This window comes from Zingiber officinale, unplaced genomic scaffold (genome assembly GCF_018446385.1).
Source record: "Zingiber officinale cultivar Zhangliang unplaced genomic scaffold, Zo_v1.1 ctg133, whole genome shotgun sequence".
In the NCBI taxonomy this organism is placed as follows: domain Eukaryota; kingdom Viridiplantae; phylum Streptophyta; class Magnoliopsida; order Zingiberales; family Zingiberaceae; genus Zingiber; species Zingiber officinale.
The window spans coordinates 281,549-298,789 of NW_024589829.1; the positions used below are offsets into that span (position 1 = coordinate 281,549).

The 17,241-nt window shown below is 37.4% G+C and overlaps 3 protein-coding genes across 5 annotated transcripts; all 3 read left to right on the top strand.

Moving 5' to 3' along the window:
- Positions 1-914: 914 nt before the first annotated feature.
- Positions 915-7,657, top strand: LOC122036085. The gene is made up of 2 exons (XM_042595278.1): positions 915-977; positions 6,716-7,657. Exons 1-2 carry the CDS (start codon positions 915-917, stop codon positions 7,538-7,540), a joined length of 888 nt encoding a protein of 295 aa, XP_042451212.1. The 3' UTR covers positions 7,541-7,657.
- Positions 7,658-9,073: 1,416 nt separating this feature from the next.
- On the top strand, positions 9,074-14,562 carry LOC122036108 (probable rhamnogalacturonate lyase B). 3 transcript variants are annotated; one of them, XM_042595317.1, is made up of 16 exons: positions 9,074-9,325; positions 9,445-9,532; positions 9,622-9,743; positions 10,437-10,487; positions 10,576-10,695; positions 10,780-10,899; positions 11,050-11,191; positions 11,273-11,443; positions 12,037-12,192; positions 12,485-12,594; positions 12,850-12,940; positions 13,020-13,161; positions 13,269-13,425; positions 13,570-13,686; positions 13,920-14,046; positions 14,148-14,562. In XM_042595317.1, exons 1-16 carry the CDS (start codon positions 9,303-9,305, stop codon positions 14,403-14,405), a joined length of 1,995 nt encoding a protein of 664 aa, XP_042451251.1. In that variant the 5' UTR covers positions 9,074-9,302; the 3' UTR covers positions 14,406-14,562. The 3 variants fall into 3 exon arrangements, with proteins under 3 accessions (XP_042451251.1, XP_042451252.1, XP_042451253.1); XM_042595318.1 differs by having other exon boundaries at positions 12,488-12,594; XM_042595319.1 differs by lacking the exons at positions 9,074-9,325; positions 9,445-9,532 and having other exon boundaries at positions 9,634-9,739; positions 10,437-10,695.
- Positions 14,563-15,172: 610 nt separating this feature from the next.
- LOC122036101 (HMG1/2-like protein) lies at positions 15,173-16,642 on the top strand. Its single transcript, XM_042595296.1, has 8 exons — positions 15,173-15,347; positions 15,440-15,497; positions 15,593-15,703; positions 15,797-15,854; positions 15,945-15,989; positions 16,084-16,164; positions 16,238-16,351; positions 16,419-16,642. Exons 2-8 carry the CDS (start codon positions 15,448-15,450, stop codon positions 16,437-16,439), a joined length of 480 nt encoding a protein of 159 aa, XP_042451230.1. The 5' UTR covers positions 15,173-15,347; positions 15,440-15,447; the 3' UTR covers positions 16,440-16,642.
- Positions 16,643-17,241: the final 599 nt, after the last annotated feature.

The window sequence follows — 17,241 nt, forward strand, 5'->3', positions numbered from 1 at the left end:
ATTCCTTCTGAAGTTTTTGTTGTAATAATATAATGGTTATCTTATTTAGTTTAGTATGTGCATATATGCATGTATATACATACATTAACATTTTAATAACTTAATGATTTTTTGTATATCACATTAGTGTTGTGTTGGCTTGAATTTATTGTATCGATTATTCCTACTAGGAAATACCGTTCGATTTATCGGATAAGTATACTTTCGAAACATGATAACGTATTCTCTGTAGTCATGTGGCAAAAGGCGATTCGTTCGTCCCCAACGCCTCCGCTAACCCGTCCCTAGGCCAACACGGAGGAGGTAAATCACAGGTGGCTACTAGGCATTAGTGCAAATGACCAAGACATGGGGGAGATTATGTTCGATCACGCCGAGTTTCGACCCCAAGATCTCATGTGATAACACCCCATATCTTAACCATCGTACCGTCCCGAGGGGACCGTATTCTCCGTAGTCAGGTCCTATGCATTAGTGAGTCGCTGAATTATTTGAGGCTAGGGGCCGGTTGACCATGTTCTTCTAACGTCCATATCCCGCACCAAGAGCCGACCAACCGAATTCATGACCCAACTCCAATCAAAATAGTTTGATTTGGAAAAAAAAACAAACTACTAGTTTATCATTTTAATCTAGACTTACCCAGAACGTAAAGTTATTGAAGTATCTAAATAGTTTGATCAATGAAGTCAAGCCGACAAGCAATGTGATTTGCCCCTAAAATGATTTTCTTTTAATTAATTTTAAAAACTACTTACGAAATTAATAAATCGTAATCCTGAACATTCCTGCTATGATTTGAGTCCAAGAACAGTACTATCGTGGCTTCCATAAATCAAACACTCGATTGAAAGTGAAGAATAGTCCATGCGTTCAATTTTTAACACACCTTAAGAACTTCTAATTTATCTTCGATGCGGAGGAATTTCAATTTGACAATGATGATATGGGACAGAGCGAATGCTTTAAATATGATGGTAAAAGATGAATATGCTCGTCCTCAATAATATTCTTGTCAATCCGTCCCAAGACTAATACGGAGGAGGTAAATCACAGACGATTGCTATCCTTTGGATTGCAATGATCCGCTATATAATAATCACATCATATATAATGAGAGATTTGGTGAATGAAAGATTTACTATAATAAGACATAATATCAATTTTTAGTCTATATATATTCTTGGAAAAAAAATCTCTACCACTATTAATCAATCAATTTGACGGTTGACTATAAACTAAACTCGTGATATATCTTTCTTCATATAATCTGAAGACGAAATATAAAATATGCCTAAAAAGAGTATAATCATATGGTGAAATATTAATAGCGCTCACTTGGCATATTAACTTTGCCTACAAACACTCAATTAGAATAGATGAAGGCATGTTTCTCGTGCAATTAGACCATCGCGTGACCTGCAATGACAGAGGAGTCAGATAAGCCGTATTGTGAACAGATGGGAGTGATGCACTAATCGCATCTTGTCAATTGATTAAAGAAAATAAACATGTACTTGGATTGCACGCATCATAGTCTCTTTTAATTTCTAATTGCTATAAGATTCAGACCTAGATTTATTAATGAGTTGACAAGGATCAGATATGAATTATCCTGAAGGGGAATTAAGTGGAAAGTAAAAAAGAAAAACCATCAAAAACCAAAGAGAGACCCGCTAGATCTTACTATAAAATGAAACTTTATTAAGGGGACAAAAAGGATAAACCCTCATACAACCTCATATATATAAACTAAGCAATCAGGTGAAGATTGGATACCCAACATATCAAAAAAAAACATCCTAAATACGTAGATTTAAAAATTCTGCACGTTAAAAATTGGATACTCCTATGTTAATTATGCATCAATCATCCCAGATTGAAAAGAACTCGTTTTCAAGTTTATAGTAATACATCAGTATCGAAAGAATAAGCAGTCAGGTGTTTCATATTAAAGACATCACAAGTCGTCAAATGACTAAGAAGGTGTAATTTGTAAGAATATCTCACACGATTTAATCTTTCAATCTTTCATCTATACTTACCAATAGAAAAACAATCATGAGTTAATACAACCCAGATAAAATGTTCAAAATAGAAAAGTATATGACGACGATAACTATCAATCAGAGTCTTATACTTAATATTGCTCTCAAGAATTTCCAGTTTCACTTGCTTATGGATGTCCCAAAACACTTTGTCATTTCATCTTCTTTAGGAGTAAATTATCCCATACGTGAAACATAGGCTAAGTCCAGAACCTCGAATGGATTTCACCCATAGACAATCTTAAAAATATTCAAACTTGTGGTCATATTTCTTGATATGTTGAAACCAAACTTTGCTTCAGGAAACTTCAAATCTCATTGCTTCGACTTAGTTTTTATTAGACATCTCAGAAAATTATCCAAACTCCGATTCACCATCTCAATCTAACCATTTGTCTGGGGTGATAGACACTACTAGTTTAATTGTATTCCCAATTTCCTAATAAATTCTTTCAGAAATTGCTAATGAACTTAGTGTCATGGCCTGATCGGGGAATGTCTTGCAACTGTACGATTTTCTTGAAGTAAAGATGGATAATCTAAACAGCATCCATACTCTTCTTATAGGTTACAAAATGCGTCATCTTTGAAAACTTGTCAACCACAATAAGAATTCGAGATTCATTGGATGCGAAGTAATCTCAGTATAAAATCTACGCTGACGTCGAACCAAGGGTCTTTAGGAACATATGAGGAAGTGTACAAGCATGCATTGGTAAGAATCCCCGAGACCGTTGACATATAGAATATTGGTTTACAAAGTGAGTGATATCACTGGTCAACCTGGACCGATAAAAATTAACGGAGATGAAGATCAATGTTTTATCACGTCTAAAGTGACCCTCATTATGAAGCTCACTTAGAATTTGATGCCTCTGAGAGCAATTTGGAATGCATAGTTGCAACCCACGAAACAGATAGTCATTATATATAATAAAATTATGACAGAGATCATCATCTACATCCTAGAATACCCTTCTAAATGAAGGGTAACATACATATCTATGAAGACTTTAAAGTCTGCAACTTTGGTGCTCATGATAGTAAATAATAAAGAGCGACGATTCAAAACATCTACGACATGATTCAGACTTCAAGCTTAGTGCCTCAACGTATTGGTGAATTCCTACAAATAAATCATCCACTTGGCATGCCGCCTACTCAGCTTGTGTTAACTATTAATGTACTTTAAGGCTTCGTGATTAGTGAACAAGATGAACTCCTTCCGTTCTAAATAGTGACGATAATGTTTCAAGAATTGAACAATGACATAGAACTTTAAATCGTAGATAAAATAATTCTTCTTGAATCCGGATAACTTCTCAATGAAGAAATCAACTGAATGCCTAGACTAACTCAAAACATCTAATAGATCAATGTCAAATGCATCACAATTGACCTCAAACAATTAGTCAAAATTAAGAAGTGTCAAAACTGGTGTCTCAGTCATCTTTTGCTTGATTAGTTGAAAAATAACCTTTGCTTTTTCAGACCATTTGAAATCTCGTACCTTAAGACACTCGATGATAAAAGCAATCAGAGTGCTGAAATTTTTTATGAATCGACGGTAGAAAGAAGTTAAGCTATGGAAACATTTGACATCGTGCAAAATCCTTGGCTGAGACCACTCTAAGACTGTGTCTATCTTTGCTTAATCTGCGTGCTCACCATAAAGTTAAAGGAAATTACTGATATATTAAAGAAAAAACACTTCTTCTTAACAAATAAGTACTTCGATTTCAACTTTTCAAAAACAGCATGAAGGTGATTGAAGTGTAATGTCCATGTCAGACTGTAGATGAGAATGTCAGCAAAGTAAACCACCACAAACCTACCATGAAAGACAACAAAATCTTATACATAAACATTATGAATGTGTTGAGCGCATTAGGCAATCCAAAAGGCATGATCATCCACTCATATATCCCATGTTATGTCTTAAATGCGGTCTTCCATCCGTCTCCAAATTTTATTCTAATCTAATGGTATCGCTTTTAAGGTTAATTTTTTTAGAAGACCTCAGAATTGGTGGTATCTTCTTCTTCATCTTCTTATAGTCAACTATTTGAGATTTGTATTGTCTGTCTCTAATCCCACCACGCAGATGCTTACCACTTCAGTCTGATGACAATCAACTTCACTTTCATCCAATCAAAAACTTGCTTATACTATAGTCAAAGATACGCTCGACTTCATTGATCCAATTAATGAAGTCCTCCGCTTGTAACGTACTAGAAAATTCATACAATCCAACTTGAAAATTGAAGTCTCTATAGGGCTCCACTCGACCATGGCATTCATGATGTGTAGTTCATTGGTGATAAGGCTTCTCAGATGTAGACTCAAATCTACGATCTAAGATCTCACAAACCTCAATATTTTCACTGTCTCCACTAGATGCTGGATTAAATCTATGACTTATCTCAGTAAATCCTTAATTGTTATTATGTCCTAAACGCTATGACTACGCTCAACTTCCTCAATCGAAACCTACTTGTTGTTGCGACAGTGACTACGACCACAACGACCTTCCATTGGATTTGATTTGCTCTGATACCAATTGACGTTGAGTAGAATAACAATTATCCTACAGATTGATGAGAAAAAGGAATTGAAAAGAAGACAAGAAGAGAAATCACAGGAAAACTAAAAAGATGGCCATAGTTCTTTAAGTTTTACCAAAAAAAAAAAAATTATTAAAATTAGAAAATAATTTCTCAAACAACTAAACATGACCTTGTATAAACAAATTTGAATCTATAAATATCTTGACATATCAAAAATATCCTAAATACTATAAGAAATTGAAATGACTAAAAAAAATAAAAGATGTTCGGATCCTTTGAAAAGTACCTAAACAATATTTTTTGACTCGCAACTTGATAATTACCGATTTTTCGATAATAAACATAGATTTTTAAATTATGCACCTATAAATATAAACAAAGTTTAATTTTGAATCCTGAATTAAAAATTATGACACTTAAAGATTAAGTTCTCCGATCCCGTATTAATCCTCCATCGAGGTCTCACGTCAATCATCTACCGTCATTTCACTTCTTATGAGAAAAATTACTGAAGCTAACAGAAGTCTGAGATCAGCCCATTAATATGGAACTAATGATGGTTAGCAGCTGGCTTGCTATCCGAACATTTAAAAGTCATCTTTAAGTACCATCGCAACTCTTCGAACTTGTTCTAAGAAAGAAAGAGATACAACGTTCCACTGCAGAATACATGAATGAGGAATTTTACACCCTCTTCTCTCATTCAGAAATATAAGTGGAGCAAAGTCCAGACCCACCTCAAACTAACTAAGAAAGACCAGAGCCATCGCATTCCAAATTATTATAGTGACAACAAAATACAAAGTAGCTAAAAGAAATGTGTAGAGTTATTAAACAATAAAAGATTGAAATAAATGTGTAGAGTTCTTAAACAATAAAAGATCAAAATCCTTTAATTTGATGCTAAAATAGATAAAAAAAAAAAAAAACCTGTTAGCATATCATAAACATATGCAAGATGTGCATATGTCAAAACTCAAAAGCCTCGTTACACCGACACAAAAATAACAGAGCCAAATAAACGGGTAAAGCTCTTAAAAATATATCAAAAGAACAAAATCCTATAATTTAATGATAAGATATATCAAAACATGTTAAAATCGTCTAAACATATACAAAACGAGATCAAAATACACTTTAGACAGACAAATCAAATAAATTTAATTAAATATGAGTAGAAGATAAATCAGAGAAGATTTTATTAGATATTATTCTCATAGGGTTCATAGTACCTAGGCTGAAGTACATGTAGCGCAGACCCACTCGATTAATGCGACACACAAACAACCGAAACATATTTAATCCCTGCGGTCGCTACGTGTCAACATAGTAGGAGAGCTAACAGCTATTATGCTGGGTGCGTTTGGTCACTGGGCTTCTTGGCATGCGCTGTCATATGACACGCGTCCCTCTTTCTCATACCATAGGTGCCCATGACACGCTGTCATATGACACGCGTCCCTCTTTCTCATACCATAGGTGCCCATGACACGCTGTCAGATGACACGCGTCCCTCTTTCTTCGTGCCATGGTCTATGCTACCCATGCACGATACTTGATAGCCAAGCCGAGGTGAGAAAGATTCCGACCTTAACCTCTGAGTTAAGCATATTTTCAGTAATGTTAAATGATTAGAATCTGACCCGTTAGAATTAATACATGCAAATATATACATAGATATTTTAATAATATCATCTGTGTATATTAATTATATACATGTACATATATACATTTTAATTGGAACATAAAAAATTCTAACTAACGAAATTCTGACCAATAAAAATTATTGGTTTTCAAATCGAGTTGAGCACTTAACTTCGTGATTTGTGATTAATTTTGTTTACCACGTGGTGTTCTGTTCCCTATCCGCGAGCCTTCTCACGGTTTCGACTACTACTTTATTCCCACCCAACCCACCCAGATCTCCACCCGGCGTTTATAAATCCCACAACTCTCGCTCGCTCCTTAATCCATCACCGCCGGCGAGAAACAAGCAAAAGGATCCAAATAGAAGGCGAAAGCAAGGGGAGTAAGCTTACCGGGACAGCATCTGATCCGACGAACGCTATGGTCGCTGGATTCCGCCGCTCCATCTCCTAGTCAGGGCTGAGCCCTAGCGCCAGCCCCTCCCGCTGCCGCCGGCGCGATGCCCACCACACTCGCTCCGCCAGCTTCCCCTGCCGCTCCCACCCCACTCTCTCCCTCCTCCAAGACGAGATCCGCTCCCTCCGCGCCTCCGCCGAAATCGGTTGTTCTTCCTCCTCTGCGGCCGCCACCGCCGCATCGGCTTTCGAGCGGATCGACCGCCTGCTCGCCTCGCTCGACAACCTCATCCGGCTTCCGCAGACTCAGGACTCCCTCCGCCGCCGCTCCGCCGTGACCGACCGCCTCCTCGACGCCTTCCTCCGCCTCGCGGACGCGCAGGGCTCCTACCGCTCCGCCGCGATCTCCCTCGCGCAACACGCCGCGGAGGCACGCGCCGCCTCCCGACGGAGGGACCCCGCGCGGCTCGCCTCCACGGCCCGGTCGCTGCGGCGCACAGAGAAGGAGATCGCGGGGCTCGCGTCGGCCATCAAGGATCTGGCCAGATGTCCTCAGTTAGCTCCAGGGCAATGGGCAGACGCGGCGGAGGCCGAGGTGGTTGGGATCTTGGCGGAGGCGGCAGCGGCCGCTATGGCAGCGGTTTTCTCGAGGTCTTCCCATGCAGCGGCGGCAGCGGCAGCGGCAGCGTCGATGGTGAAGGAGGAGCCATGGAGGGGGATTTGGGGATCGAGGAAGAAGACACAGGAGGGAGAGGAGGCGACGGTGGCGATGGCAGTGCTGGAAGAGACCTTGGAAGGAATGGAGGAAGGAAGCGGGAGATTGTACAGGAGCTTGATCAACATTAGGGTCTCACTCCTCAACATCATCACCCCTTCCCTGTAAATTGCGAAATATGTCACAAGAAGCCTTGTTTTTAGCTCTTCCCACTCTGAATATCCGTCAACGATTACTATCTGAACCGACATTAAATACAATGTTTGATTTGGATTCATATTGGTACCTATTCAGACCTCAAAACTCTTCTAATGGCGTTCTAAAGTTACTTATTGCAGTTAAACTAACACACCTATTAAAAAAATATTAAAATAAAATATTATTATAACTTTCGTATATTATTATAAGTATATTAGAGGTATTTAGTCTTTAAAATTTTAAGATTTAAGAACTTAAATTATAATAAATTTGAATTAATAAAATTATTTCTAAAGATTGAGGTTTTTTTTTTATCATAGTGGTTTAAGATTTAAAATTTTAGATTTATATTATATGTATTTAAAGTTTAAGATTTTAAAATTTAGAAGTTGAGTTATAATGAGTTCAAATTAATAAAGTTTTTTTTTTTTTCTAGGTTTTAGGTTTTTCTCTTAAATTATAATGTTTAAGATACAAAAATTTTAGATGCACACATATAATAATATATATGGTATGAGATTTAAAATTTAAAGAATTTTTTATTTTAAAAATTTTAAAATATAATTTTAAAAAAAAATTGAAGTGCCTTGATTAAAAAATTTAAAAAAAACATAAAAAATTAATTGAGTTTCTTGAATTAATTTCAGGTGCCTCGAGCAAATTGTCGCGACATTACACTATCATTGCTCGAGCGACTAAGAGTGATCGAGGCACCTAGACTCGGTGTGGAGGGTATATATATATATATATATCGAGGCACCTAGACTCGGTGTGGAGGGTATATATATATATATATATATATATATATATATATATATATATATATATATATGATGGCTTGCACATCCTTACCTTGCACATTTTTGACATTCTTCACAGGTACAATTGCCCGGAAGCACTCCTGGGTGGTCCGATTCACTTTTGGGGAATCTAGGTGCCCAGGCGGGTATCAGGGCACCCCGACGGGCATCTGAGCACACAGGAGAGCATCCGGTCGCTAGAGCGAGCATCCAGGCGCTTGGACCTGTGAAGGGCGCCCATGAGTGTATAAGGTAAATGCATATAAGCTAACATTTTCATGAGGCTAAATCCTCTAGTCCAAAAAAACGGATCACTTACATTTGCGATTGGATCATAATAGTGATCCGGATGTAATTGGTTACGATCTCTCTCTGGGTTCACTATCTTCCAAGTTATAGTTTGGGTCAGGGTAAATGCCTGAGACTTCCCTTGCTCAACGCCTGACAACTTGACCACTTACCCACCGTCGAGACCTCTAATTACTTGTCCCAACTTAAATTATAATCTTAGAGGATAGTAAAATCAGAGAGGGATCATAATTAATTACGACTTTATCATATCATGATCCTCCCATAATTATAAATGGTCTACAGTTGATCCATCCCTACTCTAATTTTTTTACCATAATAATAATAATAATAATAATAATAATAATATCTGTTGCAGTATAAAATCATCAACTCCATTAAATATAGAGAATGAAAGCGGGAATAAAATAATAAATGGATGCAGCCCCTTGACCCTTGGTTCGTCTGTGCTGCTCGCCGTAGGTTTCTCGCAACACGGACAAGCGTCGAAAGATCGGCACCGGCGCAGGTAAAGATCTCCTTGGCTTTCAAGACATCCATCCATTTGCTTGTTGTTTCCCGATCGAGGGATAACCATAGAAAGAGATGGAGATGTTATAAATCCAAGGACCGTCTCCACGGTGATGGCAAGCCTTCGCAAATTAAGGTGAAAGAACATTCTTTCTTCATGGATATTGATCTGTTTTAATCGGATAGAATCTGTCTTTTTTTTCCCCAGTTTTTAATTTGTCTTTTCGGTCTCTGTTGTCTCCTTTTGCGTTGCAGCGCCGCTTTTTCGAGTTACTGTTCCTGCTCGAGGGAGCCTCACAAGATGGCGACTGTTGGCGTGAGCTTAGAAGCGAAAGAGAGACATGTAAAGTTCCCAGTTTCTATCTTACTGTTTTTTAGATGATTCTCGGACGTATGTGTCTAATTTTTTTTGGAGGGACTACAAATTTCCAGATTGTGATAGACAATGGCATTCTCCAATTGACCTTGACAAATCCTGGAGGGCTTATCACTGGAATTAGATACAACGGCATTGATAATCTGTTGGAAGTTATAAACAAAGAAGGGAACCGTGGGTATTTTTTCATACCTCCAACTATACTTATCGGACCATGTTCTTATTCCCCACACAAATTATACTTAATGTTTTGATGAATCGTTTTTATCCCATTGAATAATATCTAATTTCTAGTTTGCAGGATTTGTCAAATCATCAAAGTACCGTTCCTTGTGAAGGACTAAAAATCATAGTTTAGAAATTTTAGCCTTTCTTGCTCGTATGCTATCTTGATAGGAAGGAAATAAAAATCCCATCTTAAATGATGATTGATGAAATCAAAACTAAAACCTAGGGCCTTGCCAATAATTTTCAAAACCCTTACCAACAATGCCAGTTGGTAATACTTCCTGCTTCTTATGTTTTATTAAATCCTTGTTATTATTATTTTTTGCAATGGGACAATATCAGATTTTTGATATAATTGTTTGTCTTCTTTTCAGAACATTTTAGAAATATTATAGTCATCATTAATAATTCTTTTTCCAATATATTGATTCCTGAACTCCTACAACAATCAATTCAGCATTTCAATTATACAAGTGAGGACTGTTTACCTTGATTTCTATACTTGCTTTTACTTCCTCATTAAGGAAAGGTTTCAGTTGAACTATCTAATCAAAGATGCTTAAACATATTATGAAAACACGAATGTTGATACAGAATATATACAAGAGCATGTTGTTATGTCAAATATCCTTTTTGTTTGCAGCTACTGGGATTTAGTATGGAATGAACCTCAGGGTTCTGGTATATTTGACGTGTGAGTAGTTTCTTCATGGTGGTATTTTTCTTTTTCACTATCTTATCAAGTACTGAGCCTAAATAGGTTAACGCTAAATGGCTAAAAGGATTGAGGGGACACATTTTGAACTCATATATCAAGACGAGACTCGGATAGAAGTGTCCTTCACAAGGAAGTGGGAACCATCACTCCAAGGCAAGCATGTCCCTTTAAACATAGACAAAAGGTGCATGAAGCTATAGTCTCTCAAAGAAATTCTCTATTCCATATTAAAATGGTTTCTACATAAGTAAAACTTGAAGGCATGTAGGTTTGTTGTGCTTTGTGGCTGCTCAGGATTTTACACTTATGGCATCTATGAGCACCTAGAAGGATGGCCAGACTTCGATATGGCAGAGACCAGGGTAGCTTTCAAGCTTAGGAAAGACAAGTAAATTGTCTTAAGCCTATTTTATGTTGCATAAATGTTTTTTTCATTTACGACATGAACCATGCCAACTCAGTAACTTTGCTCCATATTTTTATTGTGTCATCAAGTTTTTTTCCCCTACATGTAAAACTTTAGCTTTTTTGGGTTCAGGTTTCAGTACATGGCAATAGCAGGTGATAGACAAAGATTCATGCCAATGCCAGAGGATCGCATGCCTAATAGGTCACAGAAGTTAGCATATCCTGAGGCTGTTCTCTTAACTAACCCAATCAATAATGAACTGAAAGCAGAGGTAAGGAAAAGCTATTGGCAGACACTGATAATTTGTATCCTGTTTTAGTTGACCTTGGCATATTATGTCGAATGGCTTAAGGTTGACGACAAGTACCAATATTCCTGTGAAGACAAAGACATAAAAGTCCATGGATGGATATGTTTCAAACCTCCTGTTGGATTTTGGCAAATCACGCCCAGTAATGAGTTCAGAACAGGAGGCCCAGTCAAGCAAGAATTAACATCTCATGTTGGTCCAACAACACTTGCTGTGAGTATCACATTATTACTACTTTTGAATATATTATTAATTCCTCACTTCTGTTCGATTACTTTTTAATGAAAGCTCCTAAAGAAAAAAAAAGGAGAACATTGTTATTGATGGAGCAGTGTAGGAAAAGAACAATATCAGAATTACATCTAATAGTGTTTTCATAGTAGATAATCAATCAATATGTTTTGTGAAACAATCAAGTAGCAGGTTGGTTATGGTATTTTAAGAATTTTTTTGTATTATTTTATTGTGAGAAATATATAGCAATATTTGAATATGATGGAAAAAGATCTGTTCATTTAGTTATATCTATTATTTTGATAATATTGCATACTAGCTAAAAGCAATAATATTCAGCTACCTATTTCATAATGCTAAATTTCTGTGAATTCATTTTATTTGCTTTATGTTGCTAGGCATAATTTTATGCTACTTCAGATTAATTGTTGAATCAATGGGAGTCACTTCATGTTTTGTAGGATGCATTAGTGTATATGTCAAAGCCACTTTTGGTTGCCTATTATAATGACAACTATGATCAGTAAGGCCACTATTTTCCTGATTTCCATTTTTTTAAATATTTTTCACAGATGTTTATGAGTGCTCATTATGCTGGGGTGGATCTTGTGCCCAAGTTTAGGAATGGTGAATATTGGAAGAAGGTTTTTGGTCCAGTCTTCATCTACCTTAATTCTGCTATGGATGATACAGATCCACGAGTTCTTTGGGAGGATGCAAAACTTCAGGTTCCCTTTTTTACATCAAAATACATACTATAACTTAACACAAATAGTTTATAAGACCAGGTTGTCTAAGATGGTATGTTGTAATTAAAATACATGTTTTTACTACTAATTGTTCATCTTCAATAGAAAATGTAATTATTTTTTAGTAGTCTGATATTGATATTGCAAAGCATAGTGACAATTAGATTTAACAATAGCAGGGCTAATAAAGTTGAATCTAATCATGAAAACAGGACTTCAAGTATTACACTAGCAGTTTATTGTGTTCTTTACACTGCATTTATTCATCAAGCAGGCACAAACGGAAATGGATAGTTGGCCATACCAATTTCCAGTTTCTGAGGATTTCCAAAAAAGTGAGCAAAGAGGGTCTGTTATTGGGAGACTGCTCGTACAAGATAAGTATGATTCTCTTATCTAGAGCATTTAAGCCTTGAATTAGTTAACTGAATATAAATGACCCTATCTGTATTTATGCTTGTTTCTATCCCATATATGTACACTCCTTTAATACAGTGTGATTAATTGTAGTTGGTCCATCCTGTAATCATCCTCCAATAGTTACAAACATAGCTTGATGATGATAACGGCAACCACTTGATAACTGAAACTTTGAAAAAGAACTTCTAACAGCATATATCTATCATCTTTTGTCAGGTACATAAATGATGACTATTTATATGCGAATGCTGCTTTTGTTGGTTTGGCTTTACCAGGTGAACCTGGCTCTTGGCAAAGAGAGTGCAAGGTTAACATGAATATGAAATCAATCTCTTATTATATTTCATAAGTTGTAGTTCATATGCTAAGGAAATTTATTATTTTAGGGATACCAATTTTGGACTATGGCAGATGATGAGGGGAATTTTTCCATACATAATGTGAGAACTGGAGATTATAATCTTTATGCATGGGTTCCTGGTTTTATTGGAGACTACAAATTAGAAATAACATTAACTATTACTTCAGGTGGTTGTTTCTGTTGTTCATTTCTGGTCGTATCCAATCAAACACATTTAGGATACAAGATATATGCCTGCCCGATAGAATTAATAATTTTGGAAATTCTTGAGCAGGTAGCCAAATTGATCTGGGTGATCTAATTTATGAACCACCAAGAGATGGTCCTACTCTTTGGGAAATAGGCATCCCTGACCGTTCTGCTGCTGAGTTCTTCATCCCGGATCCTAACCCCAACTTCATCAACCAACTTTATGTTAATCACTGCGATAGGTTATCCAAATCTATATTCCCTCTCCTTGTAGAAATTAATGTTTAATATTATCCATGTGTAACTCATCCCCTAGACTGCAAGAAGTATATGATATTTATTTTTAAGCTTGCTCAAAACTTTTATCTGAATAATTGTGTTTGCAGATTTAGGCAATATGGCTTATGGGAAAGATATGCTGAGTTATATCCTGACAGCGACTTAATTTACACTATTGGCGTTAGTGACTATACAAAAGATTGGTTTTTTACTCATGTTACCAGGTTTAACTTGTAGATTCTACCCTTGAATTTTTTGTTACCAATTAGAAATTTATCTACTTAATTCCCTTGCGATATTACTTTATGAGGAATCCTCTAGGTTGTCTCCTTCATCTCTAGTGTCTTTATAAATTTATGTGATTATGTCAGCACCTTCTCATCGTAGTATTTGTCATATGTTTGCATGAATCACAGTTCAACTTATCTTGTATATTTATAGTATTCTTTCCTTGCAGAAAGGCTGGAGATGACTCTCATCAACCAACCACGTGGCAAATAAAGTTCCATCTTGACACTATCGATAAAACTGGAATGTACAAGCTTCGAGTGGCACTTGCTTCTGCCACGCTTTCTGAACTACAGGTACCTCCCTCATATGCCACTTCCTTTCCTCCCTCATATGGCACTTGCTTCTGCCACGCTATTTAGTCTATTAAATTGATTGCATTTCCCATTTGGTGAAGGTTCGTTTCAACAACCCAACCTTGAATCGCCCTCACTTTACAACAAAACTCATCGGCCGAGATAATTCAATTGCAAGACACGGAATCCACGGCCTGTATTGGTTGTTCCATGTAGATGTGCATAGTTCATGGCTTGTTGCTGGTGATAACACAATTTATTTAACTCAGACAAGGTGTCAAAGTCCTTTTCAAGGGATCATGTATGATTATATCAGGATGGAAGGTCCTCCATGCCAACAAAATAGGGTTACTCATTAGCTAATCAGATTGCAGAATTCATACATTTCCTAAGTTGCGTTTGCTTGCTAAGCTAGTAGACAATCTCAATGTATAGAGTTGAAAGTGAAAGTGTGCCTTTTAGGTCAATGATTTGGCAAGAAACAATACAAGCGGTAAAGAATCTATATTACCCCTTTTTTTTCAGAAATATTATTGGAATTTAAAAGTGTGATATTCTCATGTGATTTTTAGAAAATGTATTTTTCATCATTGCCTTTCGTTTGGTTGGTCAATCACTGCCTTCCCTACTTGGTAGCTTCATAGTTCAAGTGGGCCCTCCTCCCTCATTGTCTCTTTAAGACTCTATATTTTAGCCGTTTCTAGTGGGACCTCCAAAATAATGCGCAATTCGAACAGCGGTTATCCAGTGGGTCTTCGGACAGACGTTTCAGGAGCTCGCATTTCCCAAGCACGTGCTCATTTATGATCCAACATATCCCCTCCTGGCCTGTCTCTCTCCCACCGTCCGATTCTCATCCGACGGTCCAAAGCTCTCCTAGCAACTACCGCTGCGGCTAAGAACGAACGCCATAAATAATCATATCCACAAAAATATCTAAACCAAGCTGAATAAGATAACGCGACAAAATTACGTATTAACGTACCGAGGAGTAGAAAGCAAGATCAACATGGACCCCATAGCCAGGAAATTGAAGACCGAAGACGGCAAAAACACAATGCAAAGTCCAATGAGCGAAGATCACAGGGATCGGTGACGTGTTCGAGTATAAGACCACCCGCTCCCGAATCCCTTCGCTTCGACCTCGTCTCCGCGGCTCCATCGCGGGCCGTCGGATTTCGAGTCTTCTACTCTTCACCACGCACCCACTCGTCGCTCGCCTTCTTATCTCCTTCTTCCTCTCCACCCTCCTCACACAGCGCCCCCATCCATAGACGCCGTCTCGAAACTCCAATCGCAAGGTAGAGTTTCCTACTTTCCCGTGTTTTTTGTGAGGTTTTTTCGGTGGTTTCTATCGGATTCCGTCGGATATGATAGGTTTTTTTTGCCCTAGGTCTCACCATGACAAGGGGAAAGTCGAAGGCAGACGCCCCCAAGAAGGCCGAAACCAAGTGAGTAACTGTGAACCTTTTGTGAGTGAATTTTTGGAAAATTGCTGCCGGAAGTAGTTTTTGTATTTTTTAGATCTGATGCTCTTTTCTTAAAGGCTTGCGGTAAAGAAGGGATCGGAACGGGTAGCTAAGAAGCCTAGAAAGTCGAAGGCCGACAAGGATCCCAACAAGCCTAAGAGGCCTCCAAGTGCCTTTTTCGTGTTCATGTGAGATCTTTTCTTCTCGGCTGTTGATTGTATTTGAAATTTTCGTTTATTTTGTTTGATTTATTTAGTTTATTCAACTTGGATGACGTGCAGGGAGGAATTTAGGAAGACGTACAAGGAAAAACACCCTAATAACAAGTCGGTCGCAGTAGTAAGATTCCTCGATTTGGGGAGTTTGTTCAATTCATAAGCTTCGTAATTTTTTTACTCTTTTAACATTCTATTGATTCGATCGGAATAGGTTGGCAAGGCCGGAGGAGACAAGTGGAAATCATTGTCGGAGGATGTCAGTAATCTGCTTCAACTAGTCTATCTTTAATTCAGCTTCACGATTCTTTTGAAGACTTTCCTCTGAATTAAAATTTTCTTTTTGATTCCAGGAGAAGGCTCCCTACGTCGCTAAGGCGGCCAAGCTGAAATCAGATTACACAAAGACAATGGCAGCCTACAATAAGGGTCAAGTAAGTGGTGATCTCAGCTTAGAATTTTTTTGTTTCTTACTTCAATAATTACGGCGCTTGACTATCTGAACAGTCTGGTGGAGGAAGTCGTCCGGCCGCTGCCTCTGCTGCTGCTGCAGATGAAGACGAAGAATCCGACAAGTCCAAATCTGAGGTGAACGATGATGAAGATGATGAAGAGGATGAGGTTTTAATGAACTACAAAAATTAAGCTTTGTGTTTACTTCATTTCTATCTAATATTTTGTCGAACAGGATGAAGAGGACGACGACTGAGGAAATTGGAAGCAAAAGCGCGACGTACGCCTTGTTTCTCTGTCATTTTTCTTCTTTGTTATTGTTTGTATTTGAAGTTAGAATATTCCTATAACCTATCATCATCTCCTGTAATGGTAAAAGAAGCCATGCCTTGGCAGTTCGCCGCTCAGATTGTGTATTTATTTTCGCTCAAATTAGTCTAATTTAGTTCCCCACTTAAATCTGTTTTCATTAGTCGTTCTTCTTTAGTTTGGTTGAGCAGGTGGAATTGTTCTGCTGAACTATTTTTGATCGCTGGATGCTAATTTGACTTTTGTGAATTGTGGTTCAACTATTTTATAAATTATCTGTCGTTTTAGAAACATGGTATACCGCTGTTTGTTTGGGGACAAGTCTAATCCCTTTTATAATTCTAAGAGAGTTATAATCTTGTATTCATATTTCTCAATTAGTCTGGGCCATTGCTTGTAGAAAAGTCATCCAATTGTAGAATAATCAGAAGCCCCTTCATATGAAAAACATTTTTATCTTTGACTTTTAATCGTTTTGTAGAATTATGATTCTTTAAAATTGTCAATGAACTCTGAAGAAATTATTCTCCGGAAGTAGTTCGAAAAGGCTTGAACTTTTGGTTCAACGACCGATTGCGAAAGAAAAATATGCCGTGTGTTTGTGGAAAGATTGCTAAACAAAACCTTCCAAGTTTTATTCCTTTAATCTGGCTTCCATTCACAATGAAGCTGCGCAATCTCCATGGTTCTCTCTAAAGTTTTATGAGAGGTCATTGTTTAACCTTCAGCTTACAGGGAGATGAGTGGAT